Here is a 20261-nt window from a genome sequence, read left to right as displayed (position 1 = left end):
AAACAAACAAAAAAAGTGTTTGAATGCAAAAAAAATATTGGAGATCCAAAAAATTGCATTTGAACACTTCTTTTTATTGATTGAAAATATATATTTTTTGGGTTAAAGCAATAAAGAAACAAATCTACCTTCAGTTATCCACTTGTTCGTGAAAAGACAATATGTCAATGCGAATATTTTCATGTAATTTTACTTTGTTTACACTAAAACAAAGAGAAAAATATCCTTATTTATCAATCGTGTTATTTTATTGGTCCCATTGGTCTGTATGTAGAACCTGAATTAAAATGACTGTTAATATCTTCAGTGTAATTTCTTCATTTCATAAATTCATCCCATGGATTGGACCCTTTGGTGGGCCGGTTTTGGCCCACGGGCCGTATGTTTAACATCCTTAATTAAGCTTTAATCAGGTTGATAGTAACAAAATGAGGTTATTTGCAGTTCGGTACCTGTCTCCGGTCAGAGGAAGCAGGACTTGAGCTTTGGCCGAGAAAACGATGAAGGAGACCCTCATGCTGGGGCTGAAAGTAGAACACACGAAAGTTAAAACCACTCAAAGTCCACTATATGGACAAAAGTATGTGGACACGTTGAATCCAGGTGTTTCTTTTCTAACGGAGGTCTGGGATACAAAACAATCTTGACACATGTCAGAATATAGTTTTATATTGGGATAAATATCATTGCATTTGTTAATTTGGTTTAAATTGTTAACTTTGTTTCCAAAATGCCTCAGAAAAGGATTTTACCTAATTTCTCTCAACATTGATTTCAGGGTTTTTTTTTATCCGTGACTATGATTTTAAATGTTCTACCTCTAAATTTCTAACATATTTTTCATACTAATTTTCTACCACAATTAACCATCTACTTTCTTCACATCTCACTGAGGAAGAAAAATCTCCCATTAAACTTTAAGGAAATAGTGACGTTTTTAAACTATATGGACATAAATATTGGGACACATCATGTCTACAGCTGTAAGATGTCCTGTTCATGATGATTTGACATGAAAACATCAATATTTCCATTTATTTATTTATGATTATCAACTTTTTTGTTTTTTTATCCTATTGTTTTTATTTGCTACTTGGTATTGGTTTATTGTTCTTATTTTTAATTGTACAGCTTTTTATGTCTTTTAATCTATTCTTGCATTTTATTTTTATTTTGGTTTTATTTATTCTTCTGTACAGCACTTGGGTCCACTGTGGTTGTTTTGAAGTGTTTTACAAATGAAGTTGGATGGAATTGGAAGTCATGGATTAAGTAAGTAAGTAAGTAAGTAAGTAAGTAAGTAATAAATAAATAAATAAGGATGTTGAGAGAAATTAAGTAAAAACCATCTCTGAGGAATTTTGGAAGCAAAGTTAACAATTTAAACCAAACTAACCAATGCAATGATATTTATCCCAATATAAAACTATATTATTTTCATTTGTTATTATTGTTTTGTATCCCAGACCCCTGTTAGAAAAGAAACACCTGAATTCAACGTGTCCACATACTTTTGTCCATATAATGTATCACAGATCAACTCATCTAAAGTAAAAAAACTCAAATATTATGATGTTTTCCATTTCCTTACACTATAAAATCCCCACTTCCGTCTTTCATTTTTCTATCAAACAAGCGCCCACGCAGCCTGACCCGTTAAATACTCCTAATGGTTCCTATCAGTCTGACAGATTTATAAATACCTTGTGCATGTGTTCAAGTTCAGGAGACGTAAAGAACATATAATAAATAATTAAGTAAACAGAAGGGGCTCCTCTTAATGTCACCTAATATTAGTATATGACTTAAAGCAGCTTCTGCGGGACAGAAGGAAGTGATTAATCAATTCGCAGACAGGAAACATGTTGTTGTGCTGATGAGTCACTGCGTAAACACCACATTCGTCCTGTTGCACAAATATATACTTTGTACCTGTGACTTTAAGAGTGTGACCAGACTCGGACCGCAGACGGACCGTCCGTTCTGTACAGTCACTCCTGTTTACATTCGACGACCCTCCGTCATGTCAGATCCACGACTCGGCGCCTCATTAATACACACGCAGCTGGTTTATGGGTAAATATCCAGCTGAAGAGTACGTCTACGAGCAAGTACCGACTAGGAACGCTACAAACGTTAGCCCTCCGATGTCATGGGTTTCAAACAAAAGCACAGAATGGAAACAATAGACAGTGTCATCTGGGAAAATTAACTCATAAAGACCCAAATATCCACTGGTGACCAAAAACATCTACTGATCTAAACTGTTTAATAGCTTTTGATTCATTAATCCTATCAATACATGTTAATAATTAGTGTAAAATACAGTTTTACCTCAAATATTCATTGGATAAAATGGACAAAAACTTGCAAAATGACAATAAAATGAGCAAAATACTAAAAAAAATTTGGAAAAAAATTCATAAAAAACCTTTGAAATATAAGTGAACAAATACTTGTAAACTGAGGAAAAAATTAGCAAAATACTTGAAAAATTAGATGAGCTCATCATTTAACAACATCCAGAACCCTGTATTTATTCAGTTAACCCTCAAAAACCAAAACTACCTACTAATGTAAACTGTTTAATACCCGTTGATCCACTAATCCTATCAATATAAGTATAAGTCACTTTTTCTTCAGTTTTCTCTGTTTCTGCAGTAACAGCATGAACCTTTGTTTACAACCAAAGCACTCATTTACACTGTTCATTATTAATCTGCCTTTACTGTGTTTATTAAGTACCTGCTAAACTGATCTGACAGAATAAATAAAACACTAAACACTGATTATATATATTTAATGTAATAATGAAGTGTTTACTGCTTAATCTCTAGCTTTTATAGCATGTGTTTTTATTCCTAACAAGATAAAGGAGGACTAAGGTAATGCACGCCTAGAATAGAATAGAAGGGAACAGAACAGAACAGAACAGATGTGTCTATTCTATTCTATTCTATTCTATTCTATTCTATTCTATTCTATTCTATTCTGTGTTTATTCTATTCTATTCTATTCTGTGTTTATTCTATTCTATTCTATTCTGTGTTTATTCTATTCTATTCTATTCTAATCTGTTCTATTCCGCAACAGAACAGAACAGAACAGAATAGAAAAGAAAAGAAAAGAATAGAATAGAATAGAATAGAATAGAATAGAATAGAATAGAATAGAATAGAATAGAAAAGGATAGAAGAGAATAGGATAGGATAGAACAGAATAGAATAGAATAGAATAAAATAGAACTGGACAGAGAAGAAAAGAACTGAACAAAAAAGCATAGAGTAGAACTGAACTGAACAGTCGAAAAGAACAGAACTGAATAAAATAGAACAAAAAAGAATAGAACAGAAAAGAGTACAATAGAATACAATACAATAGAACAGAAAAGAAAAGAAGTAAGTAAAGCTTTATCTATATAGCATTTTTTAAAACAATATGTTACAAAGTGCTTCACATAAAGAAGAGATAGATCAAATCAATCAAATCAAATTTTAAGCCAATTTGCAGAAACCCAACAGAATCCTCCTAGAGCAAACACTTGTGAAAAGAAAGAAAAGAAAGAATAGAATAGAATAGAATAGAATAGAATAGAATAGAATAGAATAGAATAGAATAGAATAGAATAGAATAGAATAGAACAGAATATCTGTATTGTTACTGTCAAAAGTACAACAGAATGAAAGTTGGTTCAGTCTACACACCCACATCTACTCTGACAAAATCCAGTGTCATTTGGGAAAATTTAAACATAAACCAGCGCTGGTGTTTACTTTTACTTTAACCTACTTTTATACGATGGTGTTTTTATGATCATGTGGTTTTGCCTGGGGGGGTCTTACATGTCTGAGGCTATGTATTATGGTTTCATTGTTTTCCGAGTCCCATATTTATATAAAACCTATTTCCTTGATTGATATCTTGTCTAATTTTGGTTTACTTTTGTTTTTGTTGTCATATAAATCTGGATTCACTTTGATTTTATTGTCATTTTATTCCCTGTGATTCATCTACTTTCTTTTATAACTCTTGCAGTACTGTGGTTTTATGTATTGTTGGTCATGCACAGCTCTTTGTAACCTCGCGTTGGAAAAAGACTGAGTTCGACTTTTAACTGGTGCAGATGGTACTATGGTAGACAAAAGACTCACCAACAAACGTAATGTGGGACCAAATTTCAGACATACAAGTTCCACCCACAAATGTTAATCTGTTCACAAGTTAGAAACATGACACTGGAAAACCTGTTCGCTTTTTTCATGTCGGCAAAGTGGGAAGTTTTTGGTTTGTTTGTGAACTTGGACGGTAATAGAGATGAGGCTGAGATCGAGCAAATGTCTAATGTTCCACCAGTGGAAATGAGTGACGTTTGTGTTTGTTGTCAATTTATTTTTATTTCTTCTTCGTGTTTTCTTCTTCTTCTATTATTAATTATATATCGTTGTTACTACTGATATTACCATTATCACTTTATTATAACTTTCATCTTGTGATTAATAAACTTTTTTTTTCTACACGTCTTATCTTTTATATCTTTTCTTCATTTTGTGTTTTGTCGTTATTTATCGACCCCCTTAACAAAGGCATAATTACATTTTCATTAGCAAATATAACATAAATATAAAAACTGCTGCTGTTTTAAAGTCTTTCAGGCATTTATCGCATTGTTTGAATGAACACAGATTTATGAAAACATTCGATAAATACCTGCCACTGCCATTGGTGTAAGTGTGTCTTATACAATATGAGATCCATCTATCAGTGCATCCTTAAATCCACATTAGAAAGAGATAAAAGTCAGTTCAATGGATTTTCTAAAGCATTGGTGTCAAATTCATTTTCTTTCAGGTTCCACATGCTGTACAGTTTGGTCTCCAGTGAATCAGACCAGTCAAATAATAACATAGTAACCTATAAATAATGACAACTACAAATTTTCTCTTTGTTTTAGTGCAAAAAAATAACATTACATTATGAAAATATTTACATTTACAAACTATCCTAACAAAAATGGAATGAATGACCTGAACCTGAAATTTCTTAAGACAAATAAGTGCAATTTTAACAGTACTATGCCTAGACTTATATACTTGCGCATTATGGATCAGATCTAAAAAAGGCACAAAACATTTAGTAACAGGCAGAATATTGTTGAAATTGCACTTAATTTTCTTTAGACATTTCGGGTTATTCAGATTTTACTGTTAAAGGATAGTTTGTAAACGTAAATATTTTCTGAATTTGATGTTATTTTTTCCACTAAAATAAAGAGAAAAATTTGGAGTTGTCAGTCTTTATAGGCATAATGTAATATTTGAATTTTTTTGTCGCATTAACCCAAGAAGAACATTTCAAGTAAATTTCTTTATAGGTTATTATGCTATTACCTTACTTTAGATCACATTACTCTATATGTGGAACCTGAACTAAAACCAGTTCGACAACACTGACTGTTAATATCTTCAGTGCAATTTTTACACTTTGTAAATTCATCCCGCGGGCCAGATTGAACCATTTGTTGGGCCGCTTTGGCCCATGGGTCGTATGTTTGACACCTCCTGTTTCCATTGATTTAATAACGTCCTAATGCTGAATATTATACAACTCCATGCACCCAGTCCATGACGTGCTGGTCAGTACAGGAGCACGTTCAGTGACACCGATCCCACCCAGATGCACCATTGAACCGCACAGGAGATCATTCCTGCACGTGGTCATCAAACTGCTCAACTCCACCTTATAACTGCAGAACTATAATTACACACAACTATGTTTTTGCACTCTTATTATGTATATTTTTTTAATTATCATATTGATAATATATTGGCTAGTACACAGGTGTCAAACATGTGGCCTGGGGGCCAAAACCAGCCCACCAAAGGTTCCAATCCGGCCCGCAGGATGAATGTGCAAAGTGCATTAGATATTAACAGTCAAGGGCCTCAAACTCGAAAATAATAGCATAATAACCTAGAAATAATGACCAAATTTTCTTCTTGGTTTAATGTGAAAAAAATAATATGACATCATGCCTATAAATAATGGCAACACCAATTTTTTCTCTTTGATTTACTGCAAAGACCATCAAATTCTGAAATCCTTTAATAATAAAACATCAACAACCTGAACAAATATGAACCTGAAATGTCTAAAGAAAAATAAGTGCAATTTTAACAATATTCTGCCTGTTTTGTGTCCGGGTAGATCTGATCTGTAATGCACCTGTATAAATCATAAGTTGAGGCATAATATTGACCAAATTTTTCTTATTATTTCTTCTTATTTTTCTTCAGAAATTTCAGTTTTTTCAGGTTATTCACATCTTTTCTGTTTGGATAGTTTGTAAAATGTACATATTTTCATAATTTAATGTTATTTTCTGCATATAAAAAATTTGGAGTTGTCATTATTTCAAGGCTATTCTGTTATTATTTTACTGGTCTGGCCCACTGGTGATCAAATTGGGCTGAATGTGGCCCCTGACAGAAAGTGAGTTGGACACCCCTGGTCTAGTACATCTTGTACAAATTGCTGTTCTCATGTTGTGTCTTAATAGTGTTTTATTATGTATATTCTTTTTATATTCAGACACACACACACACATATTTATTTATTTATTTATTTAGAGCTGTATATATATTTATATATTTTTCTTTTCTGTTGTATTGATGATTCTTTCCTGCTACATTTTTAATTCTACTCTAACACCCAATAATTTTCCCCTGGGATTAATAAAGTATTCAGATTCTGAATCCCTGCAGTTCTAGATCAGTACATCATATCTATAGTATAAAGTAATTAAACAAAGTTTATACAGAACATTAAACACAGCATAAGCTGACCAAATGACACTGGAATACAAATATAGACTCTTCTGTTTTCACACACATATATAGGTTCATATGTTCATGTAAAATCTGCTCTCAGTCAGACATTACGTTCAACGTGGACGGCAGAAGGGTTGGATCCAAAGTACCAGACCCACAGTTCCAGAACTAACCCCCAGTACTAGAGTAGATGTACTGGGTTACTTCCCACCACTGTTAGAAACACACAGATGCCTTCCCACTGAGCGCCTTAAACTTCAGATAATTAAGCACACAAGTGTTTCCTTCAAAGATCTGAAGGCTTCAGAGCATAAGGAGAGGTGCTGATATTTCTCACCCACGTGACACATGGCCCAGTCGAGATCCTCCCCCGCAAACATAGCACAATCTTTAGGCCACACGGCCAGATTTGGCAGCATGCGGTAGCAGCCGTATACATCCACATCCTGTCTGCAACTTTCAGAGTCATATGTGGACTAAAAACTAAACGAGCGTAAGTCATGGATGAGAAGGCGTGGGCGGTGACTTCACGTCAAACTTTAGGTTTTTCAAACACTGTAGATGAAGCCCCTGCTCCAGACTGAAGGGATTCATGCTAGTTCTAAGGAAGGACTCGGGATAAAAAGGAAACAATGCCAAGGACAAATCAGAGGGTGGTGGTGGGATTTTTCTTTTAGAAGGGGAGGGGGATGGCGGCGGTGGCGGTGGCGGCGATGGGGAGGGGACTGATGAAGTAGTCCAGTTTGCTCCACATGGCGGAACAGAAGTGCTCTTGGTGAGCGAGCATTGTTTAGCAGATTGTCGTCGTCGCCTTCCAGTGTTCTTTTGCTTTACTGTACATTGTCTGCCTGTCAGCCGTTCTGTGGTGGAAGCAGGGGATAAGTGTGGAGCCGGACCCCCCCGGTGCAAATGGCCATTCTCACAGCCCAGAAGACTGCTCCTCTCTGCCACCCACTCCCACCTGGTGCCTTTGCTATTTTCTTCAACCAACCACTTCATTCTGGCTGGGTCGCTACCGTCTGTACTGTGCTGGCAGGCGCCGTTTGACTCAAACGTTATGCAAGCTGAACGTTTCAAGCCGCTTTTCTCCGATTTTGTCTCCTTAATGAATTATGTGTTAACAGGACATTTAAGGGAGTTTGTAATTAGATAGGAAGTCATTTCAATCAGAGCGAGGGTCTAGAACGAACACTTTTACCTTAACCTGCACCATCACTTTTTATATTTATTAACACTTCAGTGCAGATATGGATTTCTACAAAGTTTTTACCAAATTTCTACCATTAAACTTTAAGGAAATATTGATGTTTAAAACTATATGTACAAAAGTATTGGGACACATCATGTCTACAGCTGTAAGATGGCCTGTTCATGAGGATTTGAGATAAAAACATCAATAGTTCCTTAGAGTTTAATGGGAAATGTATAGAAAGTAGACAGTTAGTTGTGGTAGAAAATGATTATTTAAAATCAGAGAATGAAATATATTTCAGAAATTTAGAGGTAGAACATTTGATATTATAGTCATGGATAATAAATTGATGTTTATAAACCATATGGACAAAAGTATGTGGACACGTCATGTCTACAGCTGTAAGATGTCCTGTTCAGATAGATAAAAACATCGATATTTCCTAATTTAGAGGTAGAACATTTGTAAAATCCCCATCTCTGGGGCATTTTAGAAGCAAAAATTACAATTTAAACCAAAACTAACCGATGCAATGATATTTATCCCGATATAAAACTATATTATAACATTTGTCATTATTGTTTTGTATCCCAGACCCCTGATAGAAAAGAAACACCTGAATTTAATGTGTTCACATACTTTTGTCCATATAGTGTCTTCTTGAATCCTCTTCTGTCTTGTGTTCATATAACCAGAAAAAAAAACATTTTTTTTTTTGCCCTATTGTGCTGCAATGGAGACACACCTGAATTCAATGTGTCCACATACTTTTGTCCATATAGAGTATGTGCATACACGTCCATGATGCTGTAATCATTAAATAATTGCATTCTCTTCTACAGTTTCTCCAGGACTGAGTTTGAGGAGTGTGGTTTTGACTTTATGTCCTTATTTCAACATGACCATTGTGAAACCTTCCTAATTGAAAGCGTGATTACAGGCTGCACAAACAGTTTCTGATGTGGTTCTTAATCCTATGACTTCAGTTGTGGTGGTGGTGGTGGGGTTTTGGATTTCACCACTCCGCATGGTTTATGTTGAACGTCTGGCGCGTCTTTGTGTTCCTCTTTGTCTGCGACTCGGACGTTCAACGCTTCGTACTCACCTCACGAATCTGTCGGTGAGGTTCTTCACGAAGGAGTAAATCTCGACCCAGTTCGTGGCGACGCTTCCAGACCTGAAATCAGAAACTAGAGTCAGCTTTGCCTCCGTCAGCGACAGCAGATTGTGTGCTGGGGAGTAAAATACTGTACAGTTTTTGTGCTTTGTACCACAACCACAGTTGGACATTAACACCAGCCACATGCTGGATAATTGTGCTAATAAGTCTGTACAGTACATCAGCCACTTCAGCTGTTAAAAAGCCTCAAATGTTCACGGGAGCTTTGCTATTCAAACAAAACGGGCTGGCTGCTCAAGCGAAAATAATGCAGATAGAGATTATTTCCCAACAGTAAAACAGAGAGACCACCAAAGTGATACAAGAGTAACTAAGCAGGCGTTCAGACCCAAACAGAGCAGCGTACTCTACCACAACTCTCAACTTCTGTTCAGTCGTTACATTGTGATTTCATTGTTCGCACTTATTTTGTTCGGATGTGAAATAACCTCAACCTCCGAGCTGCGACTACACGCCGAAATGACAAGTTTTGTTGAAATTTTTGCACCGTGAAATAAAGTAGGTCTGCTTGTACTTGGTTCTTTGTGTTTTGTTGTTTTAATAATATCGCTTGTTTCTCCAACTTGCAAATATTCCAGTAAAACAGTCAGTGCAGCCGGTTGGGATTGGCTTAAACCACAGAAAACCCACTGTTTTTCTCCACTCTACCATGATGGTGGATTAAATGGTGACAGGGTTAAGACAGATCAATTACAGAGAAAACAGTCTCGGTGCAGTGGCGGGTACATCCTCATCAGACGGACTCTCCTGGAAAACATCAGTAGACAGGGTTCCTACAGGTCTGTACAAGGGTCAGGTCCAGCAGAGACACGGTTCCATGTTTGGTGTTCAGTAATGTTTGTACATATTAGGGACTTCACGATTACCGGTACAACGATAAACCGCAGTAAAATTGCAGACGGTTAATATTACCATTTAAATTCTAATTATCGAGATAACCGTGTTTGATTACCGCACTTTTCCGGAGAAAACACCTATGTAACGATCTGCTTTTATGTCAAATATTTGAGTATAGTTTTAATTTATTACAATTTTAATTTTATATACCTAATATTTGGAACCAATATTCACTTTTAAAGTCTGCGAAAAGGTATGTTAAGCATATTTGTGTTATTTATGCAATGAATTACATACATTTTTCAAATCAGATTTTATGTTTTTTTTGTGTTTTTTGTCCTTTTGTGTTGATATAGTAGGTTAAAGTGAAACAATAATAGGCAGACGATATAGATGAAGTTGTGCTGGAAAAAAAAGATACCAAACATGGGTATAGTAAACATTTGTTTATATAGTATATAAAGGCAAAATCAAAAGGACTGAAAAACAGCCAAAATAGTCCCAGACCACTGAGGGTTAATATTTGAATGTTTCTGCCAACAGAAAATGCATTGTGCCAATTATTTTATTGGGGTTTTTTGTTGTTGTTGTTGTTGATTTTTTTTCAAAATACAACTTGGTTAAATTATTTCAGTGTGTGTATATAATACTTTTTGAACATTTTGAGCACAGTCTCAGCAATACTGCAATAATATTGATAACTGATAAGTTTGGTCACAACAACCATGATATGAAATTTTCATATCATTACATCCCTAGTACATATATAACAGATATCAATGTGTGTTACATGTTTCAGTAGGTATTTGGGTGCTTCTTTTGTTTTAGTGGGGGGGAAATATCTTTTTATTTCACAAAAGAAAATCATCCGGATACAGTACAAACATAGTGATACTGGATCTTACTTTTTGCAATTCTCCTTTGTGCATTCTTCCCACCCCCCACCCCTAAAGGAATAAACCAACTAAACACACTCAAAAGTAACAGGCCAAAAACATAAAAGTCTAATAAATATAAAAGAAAAAAAAACTAAAGTAAAATAAAAATAAATAAATAAACGTAAAAAAAAATAAATAAAAGAAAATGAAATAATCATCACCATCATAACAGTAATTATTTGGGTGCTTCTAACAACAGAATATGGGGGCTAAAAATTCAAACCAGATGTAGACTAATGTTATGAAGCAGGTTTGGAGGCATTTTGGGTCTATTTTAAAAATAAATATTTACTGAGATAAAAGAGAAACTATTTTTTAGATAAAACACATTTTTATTTTATTTTATATTATATTCAATACAAAAATCTGTATGTAACACGGTCAAAAGGACACGAAAATTACACACTACTATTTTTTCTGAATATCTTTTTATTCTGTCGCAGGCACATTTTGGGAATTGAACTAATTATGTCAAGGCAGAGTGTTTAAAAAAAATGGCCGCTGTTACAAAATCATTCGCAATTTATTAAATATCAAATTAAACATTTTTTATTTTAATTATCAGTATCTTGTACATTTATTTTTACAATATTTACAACATACAAATCATATTAATATTATATTCAAATGTATTTTGCATAGATAAATGCATTTATTAGATTGTTTAGAATATGCCATAAATAATATAATAGTCAAACATCAATGTATTTGGAAGAAATGTAGTTTATTTATGAGAGTTTATAAAATGAACCCAGAATGACAGCACTAAACTTCCCAACATTCACACTAATTTTTTTTTTTTTTTTCACTAATTTTTTCTCATTTTAAAATACATTTTCCTTAAAATGTAAGTAATTACCTACCTAAAAATATGAGTTTGGTGTAGATTATTGTAATTAAATTTTTTTTGACGTTAATTTGAATTTTTTTTTTATGTTAACCTTCCCTTGACTTCGCCCTTCTATCTCGTAAACATCAAATCTACCGGTGAAAGGGCATTATCCACAGACACCAAAAAGACGTTTACAAGTGCAATAAATTAAAAAAAGAAAGAATATAGTGTGCCTTTTACAGCAGGGCATCTCTAAAACACACTGCAAACAGGAAATATTGTCAAAGTAACAGGTGTGTCCGGCCCACAACATCCTGTGACACAACATCCTACAATAAAATATGAGGTAATGGACGTTCCTGTAATAACGTGTATGATTAAGTATAAGAGGAGTTCTGATCTGATTGACAGGGTTTTAATTAATAAATTCACAGATACTGTCTCAATTCAAGTACAGGATTTCCTTTACATAAACATATTGTTATTTTCAGGCAAGTTTATTTATATCACACCTTTCACACACATTAGTCCATGTGCTTTTACATAAATAAGTCTCATCTATTCTTTATTTTTTACACAGATGAACTGTGTACTGACACATAATGTACAATAACATGGATGTTATTGTGCATTATTTTAAATAGGGATCAGATGTCTGAGTACTACAAGTGGAAAAAAAGCAAAAAATGGATGAATCTAGTAGTTTTCACTTTGAGTACTTTGAGTAGACGTATGGTTTTTAATAAACATTTCTGCATGACTCTTGTAAAGTTTAAGAAAAGTCCTGGATTTTAGATAAGTTTGCATGAAATGATACAAGCTGCAGGGGCTTATTATGCCTTATAATGCTAATAATCAGGTAGGAAAACTAATGTAAATATGTAGCATTGTAAAGAGGAGTTGATAATATTTATTTTGTTGTTGTTTTTTTTGGGGGGGGGGGGGGTGTTGGGGTGCTTTTTTTTTGTTTTTTGGGGGGGGTTTGTGTTTCATAGTCCTGTAGGTTTGTTGTATAATTTGTTTTTTTTGTATTGTGCCTGTGTGGTTCCTTAAGTCTAAGTACATGTTTGTAAATGTACAATTAAAAAAAAAAAAAGATAATAATAATAAAAAATTAAAAAAAAAAACGCAATAATTAAAATAGTAACTTATCCTATAGCCAGTGCTGGCACTGATGTCATCTTCTGTTATTTTTTGTTGTTTTTCTTATTTTCCCCATTTCTGTGCCAAGGAAACATGAAAATTAAAGTCGTCACCCTCTTATCTGATTAAACCCAATTAAATCTCTGTGAGGTTTTTTTTTTTTTTTTTTACATGATTCTTCCTCGTTGTATCCAAGGACAAAGCGTCTTTCCTGGGCGTTAACCTGTCGCCCTCGTCACCTCTCGTCAAGTCGATGCAACCACAGTGAACACGCGGTGTAAAAAGTGCCCTTCGTCTAACGATGCAGAGGTAATTAAAGCAATAATTACAATCCGATGTATGTGTGGAGAACATAAAACACATGAGTTTGACCATTAGGAGGCTCATCTTTCATAGCTCCAGCTTCTCCTCCCTTCTGCCTAAAGACAAGGTCACCCACCAAGGGGAACGGAAACTTCCACTGCACTTAAACAATATTGAAATATCACAGTAATTAGCATGTTTAATTGTAGTAAAAAATTAACATTTTTACTGCGGCATCGGCTCACCTTCATAATCTTTAATCTGCATTTCCATAACCTCGCAACCTACTACAATATCAATATTTATAAAGTCACACCGCAGAATCGAAGTGTGAGGTAATAATGTGTAGATTTTTGTTTATGCTTTTCCAGAAAGCAACGACGACTGCTGGTGCACTGTGTTAAAGTCTCAGGTCACCTTTACTTTGTTCTTTTCAGTGTTTTAATGAGTTTACATGTTTATTTCTGAGGCTCTATATTAAAAAAAAATAGGAACTCAGCATCATGTTCTATCAAGTATCAATACCAGTTGAATTTGTGAGGTTGTCAGGTTCTCTTCTATGTTAGAGTCCTGTGGTCTGGATGGAGGAGATCAATGTTCCAATAGAAGTGGGTGGCACTTTTAACTTTCAATATTGATGTTTATAAACTATATGGACAAAAGTATTGGGACACATCTTATCTACAGATGTAAGATGTCCTGTTCATGCTGATTTGACATATAAACATCAATATTTCCATAAAGTTTAATGCAAAATGTGAAGAAAGTAGATGATTAATTATTATTTACAGTCAGAGCATGAAAAATATTTTAGAAATTTACAGGTAGAACATTTACAATCATAGTCATGGATTTAAAAAACAAATAAATAAATAAACAAATGTCGAGAGAAATTAAGTAATGTCCTGCTCATGATGATTTGACATAAAAACATCAATATTTCCATTTACTTATTTATTTATTTTTATCCATGATTATGAAGTTTTTGGTTTTTTTATCCTATTGTTTTTATTTGGTATTTGGTATTGGTTTGTTGTTGTTATTTTTACTGTTTTTAATTGTACAGCTTTTTACATCTTTTTAATCTATTCTTGTATTTTATTCTTTTATTTTGGTTTTTATTTATTCTTCTGTACAGCACTTTGGTCCACTGTGGTTGTTTTAAAGTGCTTTACAAATAAAACTGGATTGGATGTCATGGATAAAATAAATAAATAAATAAATAAATAAATATCGATGTTGAGAGAAATTAAGTAAAAATCATCTCTGAGGCATTTTGGAAGCGAGGATAACAATTTAAACCAAACTAACCAATGTAATGATATTTATCCCAAAATAAAACTATTTTATAACATTAGTTATTATTGTTTTGTATCCCAGACTCATTAGAAAAGAAACACCTGAATTCAATGTGTCCACATACTTTTGTCCATATAGTGTATTCTTGAATCCTGTTTTGTCTTGAGTTCATAAAGACAGAAAAAAATTATGCCAAAAAAAAAAAAAAAAAACATCCTTTTTTTGCCACATTGCACTATAATGGAATATTTTTACGTTTCTGTTTTAATTCTTTTATTTTAGGATCTAAATGCTTCTTCTTCTATGGCTGAATCAAACCACAAATCTATAAACAGACTGTAAAACCCCTCGAGGCAAACAGTGACTAAATGTGACTCAAGTTTAACCGTCATTGGTTAGTGCCAAAACACCAAAATCCCCATTTCTTTGTGAAGAAATGTTGCAGCGTTGACAGATTTCTCTGCACAAACTGCTGACATGAGGAGTTTAGGCTTAATCAGGAACATCAGGAAGTCCAGCATTAGAGCGTCTTTATCAGCAGCAAAGACAACGTCCAGCAAACAAACGTGCATCTCATACATACACAGACAAGCTACTTTATTTACCCTTTAAGGACTGCCATTATAACAGGCCTACATTTCTTTATGGGTTTTTTTTTTTTTTTTTTTTGCAATAAAAGGGTCAGAAAATGTCTTTTTTGCCAATTCTTTTACACCTTTTTTTCAGGAAGAACTTAACTTTCAATATCAGGCCATTAATATCATTACTATGTGTATTAAATGCTTAAAACAGTGTGTTACAGTACAAAAAATAAAAAAGCGGACTTGAATTTTTATCATATTTATATTATGAAAAAAACCAATGCGAATGTGCATAATGAAATTTTACGAGATTACACTAACTATTCCATTGTAACTATTTTACATGTGCTCAAACATTTTAGTTTGTCTAGACCACAGGTGTCAAATATGTGGCCTGGGGGCCAAAACCCGGTCCGCCAAAGGGTCTAATCTGGCCTGTGGGATGAATTTGTGAAATGCGAAAATTACACTGAAGAAATTAATCAAGGTTTTAGGTCAATTCAAACTAAAGTGGGTCAGATCAGTAAAATACTATTGTAATAACCTATAAATAATGCAAACTGCAAATTTTCCAATTTGTTTCAGTGTAAAAAAAAAGTCAAATTGCACAAAAATGTTTATTTACAAACTAGCCTTTTACAAAAAATGTGAATAACCTGAACAAATATGAAAAACCTAAGATGTCTCAAGAGAAATATGCGAAATTTTAACAATATTCTGTCTGTTATTAAATGTTTTGCGTATTTGTAGATCTGTAAGTTGTGATGCACATGTATAAATGATAAATTAAGGTGTAATATTGTTAACGTTGCACTTCTTTTTCTTAAGAAGTTTCAGGTTGTTCATATTTGTTCATGTTATGTTCAAGTACGGTTCATAGATGTAAACATTTTCATTACAAAATTTGCTTTTTTCACTCAAAAACACAGAGAAAACTTTGGAGTTGTCATTATTTATAAGTTCTTATCCTATTATTTATATTATTTTACTGGTCCAGCCCACTTTATATCTATGGCTAGCTCTCTGCATATAGATTTACACACACACAGATATATATATATATATATATATATATATATATATATATATATATATATATATATATATATATACATACATTTATATAATATTTACAGCTTAAATACAACTATCAATGAACTATATTAACAGTATAAAAACAGTGAAAAAAGGTGAAAAAACTCCACAAAAACACAGGAAAACACACTAGTAGAACCCTCCGAAACAGCACTATCACTATTATATGCAATTATTTACCAGGATTCAGCGCAAAAGCACAGCTAAAACCTCACTAAAACTAGAAGAGGTTCATCTTTTTCTGACAGAGCAGTTACTACAGATGATGCTTCCACATTTCACAGATGTATACGTGCAGATGTTAACTGTCGACCCACGAACTTACAGATGTACGCAACACAAACCGCTCGGTCAAGCTTGTACAAACAATCTCGGTCATCATCCTGTAATTTAGCAATTTATCCGAGGGTGGGGTGGTTTTGGAAATGGGTCAGGGGAGCAGCGTTTCAACTCAGAGGCCTCTGAGAGATGGCACGTTTCCAAGCTGGGGGAGGACAAGATTAAAAACAGTCGCTGTCAAGGCTGTAAACGCTCCAGAATATATTGGAGGTCTTTTCGCGTGACGCTACTGCAGCAGTGCGAAGATTTGCTGAGCTGACTGAAGCTGGCTGTGCAAAATGTGGACGTCTGATGTCTGAAGCTGCACAGTGGGTGCAACAAAGACACAGGAAGTGACAAACTGCCAAAAACAAATGGTGATGCAATGCTTTTCTTGCATGATTCATGTGCGAGCTGTACAGTAAATATTCCTCAAGGCTTTAACCCTTAAAAACCCAAAAGCATCCACTGATCTAAAACGTTTAATACCTGTTGATCCACTAATCCTATTAATACATGTCAACAACGGGTGAAAAACAATCGAATCGTTTTATTTAATATTAAACAATTGAAAATGACCCATTAAAACCCTATGTAGTTTGATGAAAAGCTTGTTTTTATGTTTAATTAATGATATATTTTGCTGAGAAAGTCACTTTTTCTTCAGTTTTCTGTGTTCTGATAAAATAACTTTGGAATTAACTCCATGGTTGTTAAATCAAATATAAGAAAATACCTGAATTTAACTGAAAAATGCAGAGAATACCCTAATTAATGGGAACAAAAACCTAAGAAAAATAGGACGTTGATAAAGGAATTCACCACAAAAACAGTTTTAGGTCTTCAAGGGTTAAACTTTTTACCCATAAAGACCCAAACATCCACCATTGACCAAAACCATCTACTGATCTAAACTGTTCAATACCTGCTGATCCCCTAATTCTATCAATACATGTAAAGAATTGAGGTAAAATGCAGTTTTACCTCAATTATTCATAGGATAAAATGTACAAAAACTTGTAAAATGACAATAAAATGAGCAAAATACTTGAAAAATAAGGGGAAAATGAACCAAAAAACCTTGAAATATGTCATAAAAGTGAACAAATCATTCTAAAGTGAGGAAAAAAATGAGTAAAATACTTTAAAAAGGAGGAGAGTTCATTGTTTTATAACATCTAGAACCCTGTATTTATTCTGTTAACCCTCAAAAACCAAAACCATCTAATGGTCTAAACTGTTTAATACCTGTCAATCCACTAATCCTATCAATATATGTAAATAATTAGGGTAAAATACAGTTTGTCATCTTTTCATGGTCATCAGATATGACATATTGGAACGTTCAGAGGCGCCATAGTTACCGTGGAAAAACTGTAGGAAAAGCCACTTTTTCTTCAGTTTTCTCTGATTTGATATAATAACCTTTGAATTCACTCGGAGTTTAAATGAACATCTACATGATCAGTGAATTAAATACAGGACAATACCTGATTTTCACTAAAACATACAGAATTAAAAGGATAATATTATAATAAATGATGGTAAATCACTTGGGAATGCCATCATTCCTGTTCTCTGGAGTTTAGTTCTTAATTTTTTATTGTATACATTACATCTTTTGTATTGTTAAGGGAGGACCAATCATCTTTATCTGCATTGTCTGTGGAGTCACAAATGTATCGTTGGGTGATTCAGTTGTAATTTTCAGATGAATGGATGAGAATCGTGAATTGTTATGTGAATAAACATGTGAACCATGGAAAATCCTAATAAAACAAGAACTGAAAAAAAAAAATCACTTGGTAATGGTTAAATGTCAAGAGCAACTGTAAAAAATAGTCTTGGTTTTTCTGGGTTAAAGATGGAAACTTACTCTTATATCTCCACATAATACAGATGACTTTTCTGCACATTTTGTTGTTACCTTTTTGTAAAGTCTTTATTTTCTGTCGCTCCCTCCCACTGACAGTACGTCCTATTCAAGTGAAGGATAATATAAGCCAAAGCACGCTGTGATCAGTACCTCTCTCTCTGAAAACAGCAGTTTTATAGACCAAATGTACAACTCTGGTCATGTTGTGGTCGTGGTTGAAGTTGCACAGCTGCATGAGGTTCATCTATGTGACCACAGATCATCACATGACCCAAAGCCAAACAGGAAAAGGTCTCAGTTATCAGTCAGACGCTCAAAGAACCAAAAAAGAACTCCAGGCAGGTTCTTCATGATTCATGCGTTCACGTGCAGGTGTTTTTCCATGCGGTCTGCCCACAAACTGCCCACATTTGAGCTGGATTTTACATTTACTGCTGTGTTTTCATACTTTTCTCTGACTGGAGAATGAGGGAAGGCTTGAACTGCAGTACAACACAATAACAATAACAGAACAAGTGTTGCAACACAGGAAATCCTCTGTGTTGTTCCTTTCATCATATCATAACCTGAACTGACCCTGTGTTGAACATAAATATATCTAATCGACTAAAATTTACTTACGGGGTCAAATGAGTGGCCACTTTTGTCAAAAAAAAAAAAAAAAAAGTTGTCATAAATGCATAGAACTGTGTTGAAATAATGCTAATCCATTTGTGCACAGACTACTGATATTATTTGACAGTGGAAGCTCTATTTTCAGAAATATTGGATTTGGAATAGCACGTGTATGTGAAAACTTTTGCTGGTGGACGGACGTGACATTACCCATGACGATCTGGTCAGTACCAGTACTTTATTAGTAATAAACTTATAGACTTACTATTGCTAATTCTCCTCTTATTCATAAATGTTAGTACTGTGGATCTAAAACAATCCCAGCTGACACAAAAACACTAAATGTGTCAGTGGACGGATGTGACATGGTTGTTGTGGATCCCATCATACTGATGCTCTGCAGCCATGTCACCGTTTACACTAATGATCCCTGTGCAAAAACTAGGATCAGAATTATTTATTGTATAGTTTATCATCAGACTAAAGAGTAAATAACAATATAGAATTGTTATTTCTTTATAAAAATGCTTATTATTAGAAAACTGTTGATTTAAAAAGTGACATGCGACATTCTTAATGTATGTATTGGCGTAACATAAAGCAGGATGGATCAGCACGATGCTCCATATTGCAACCTGTAAAAATAAAACGTGATATGTAGGATAGAATCTAGTAAGAAAAATTGGGGAATCTAAAAGAATAGAATATTTGTTTTTCAGGTAAATTCAGTTCAAATATAACTTGGCCATTTGTGACATGAAAATATAGCATTAACTGTGATGAAATTGGACATTTTTGAGCTGAAAACATAGTTCATATGACCATCAACATGTTGAACAGAACTGAAATCCTGTAAATTTGCAGAACTTGCATTTACCAACACAAAGTTCCTTTGGGGATTCACTTACATTGATTTCTTACGCACAAAGACAGAAATAAGACCTCTAAGCACATTTTAGCCGCTATATAAATGCTATTTTCACCATTATATCAACTTCGACCCTCCGCAGTATCATGGATTTCCTACCATTAAATGGATTATTAGAAGTGCCTGAGATAAATTAATGTTAAATCACAGGTCCCAATTCACCCCTTACTCCTCCCCCTTGGCCCTTGCACTTGGCACTACCCCTTGAAACAGAGCTGAAAAGGGGTAGGGGTTGAAACATTCCCCTAGGAAATGAAATGACCCTTCACGACCTGTTACATCATCAGCAGTCATTGA

The 20261-nt window shown here is 34.0% G+C and overlaps 1 protein-coding gene across 1 annotated transcript in view; it reads right to left on the bottom strand.

Annotated features, from left to right (window-relative positions):
- Positions 1–20261, bottom strand: part of antxr2a (ANTXR cell adhesion molecule 2a) — a 107993-nt gene that overhangs the window by 78031 nt on the left and 9701 nt on the right. The window contains exons 2-3 of the mRNA XM_030143193.1: positions 9125–9196; positions 453–524 (exon numbers count right to left, since the gene is read on the bottom strand). Of these exons, the coding sequence (XP_029999053.1) occupies positions 453–524; positions 9125–9196 (144 nt within the window). The remainder of the gene's footprint in view (positions 1–452; positions 525–9124; positions 9197–20261) is intronic.

Source organism: Sphaeramia orbicularis, chromosome 9 (assembly GCF_902148855.1).
Source record: "Sphaeramia orbicularis chromosome 9, fSphaOr1.1, whole genome shotgun sequence".
Classification (NCBI taxonomy): Eukaryota; Metazoa; Chordata; class Actinopteri; order Kurtiformes; family Apogonidae; genus Sphaeramia; species Sphaeramia orbicularis.
Note: the sequence above shows the minus strand (reverse complement) of the source record. Positions and strands in the feature narration are given on the sequence as shown.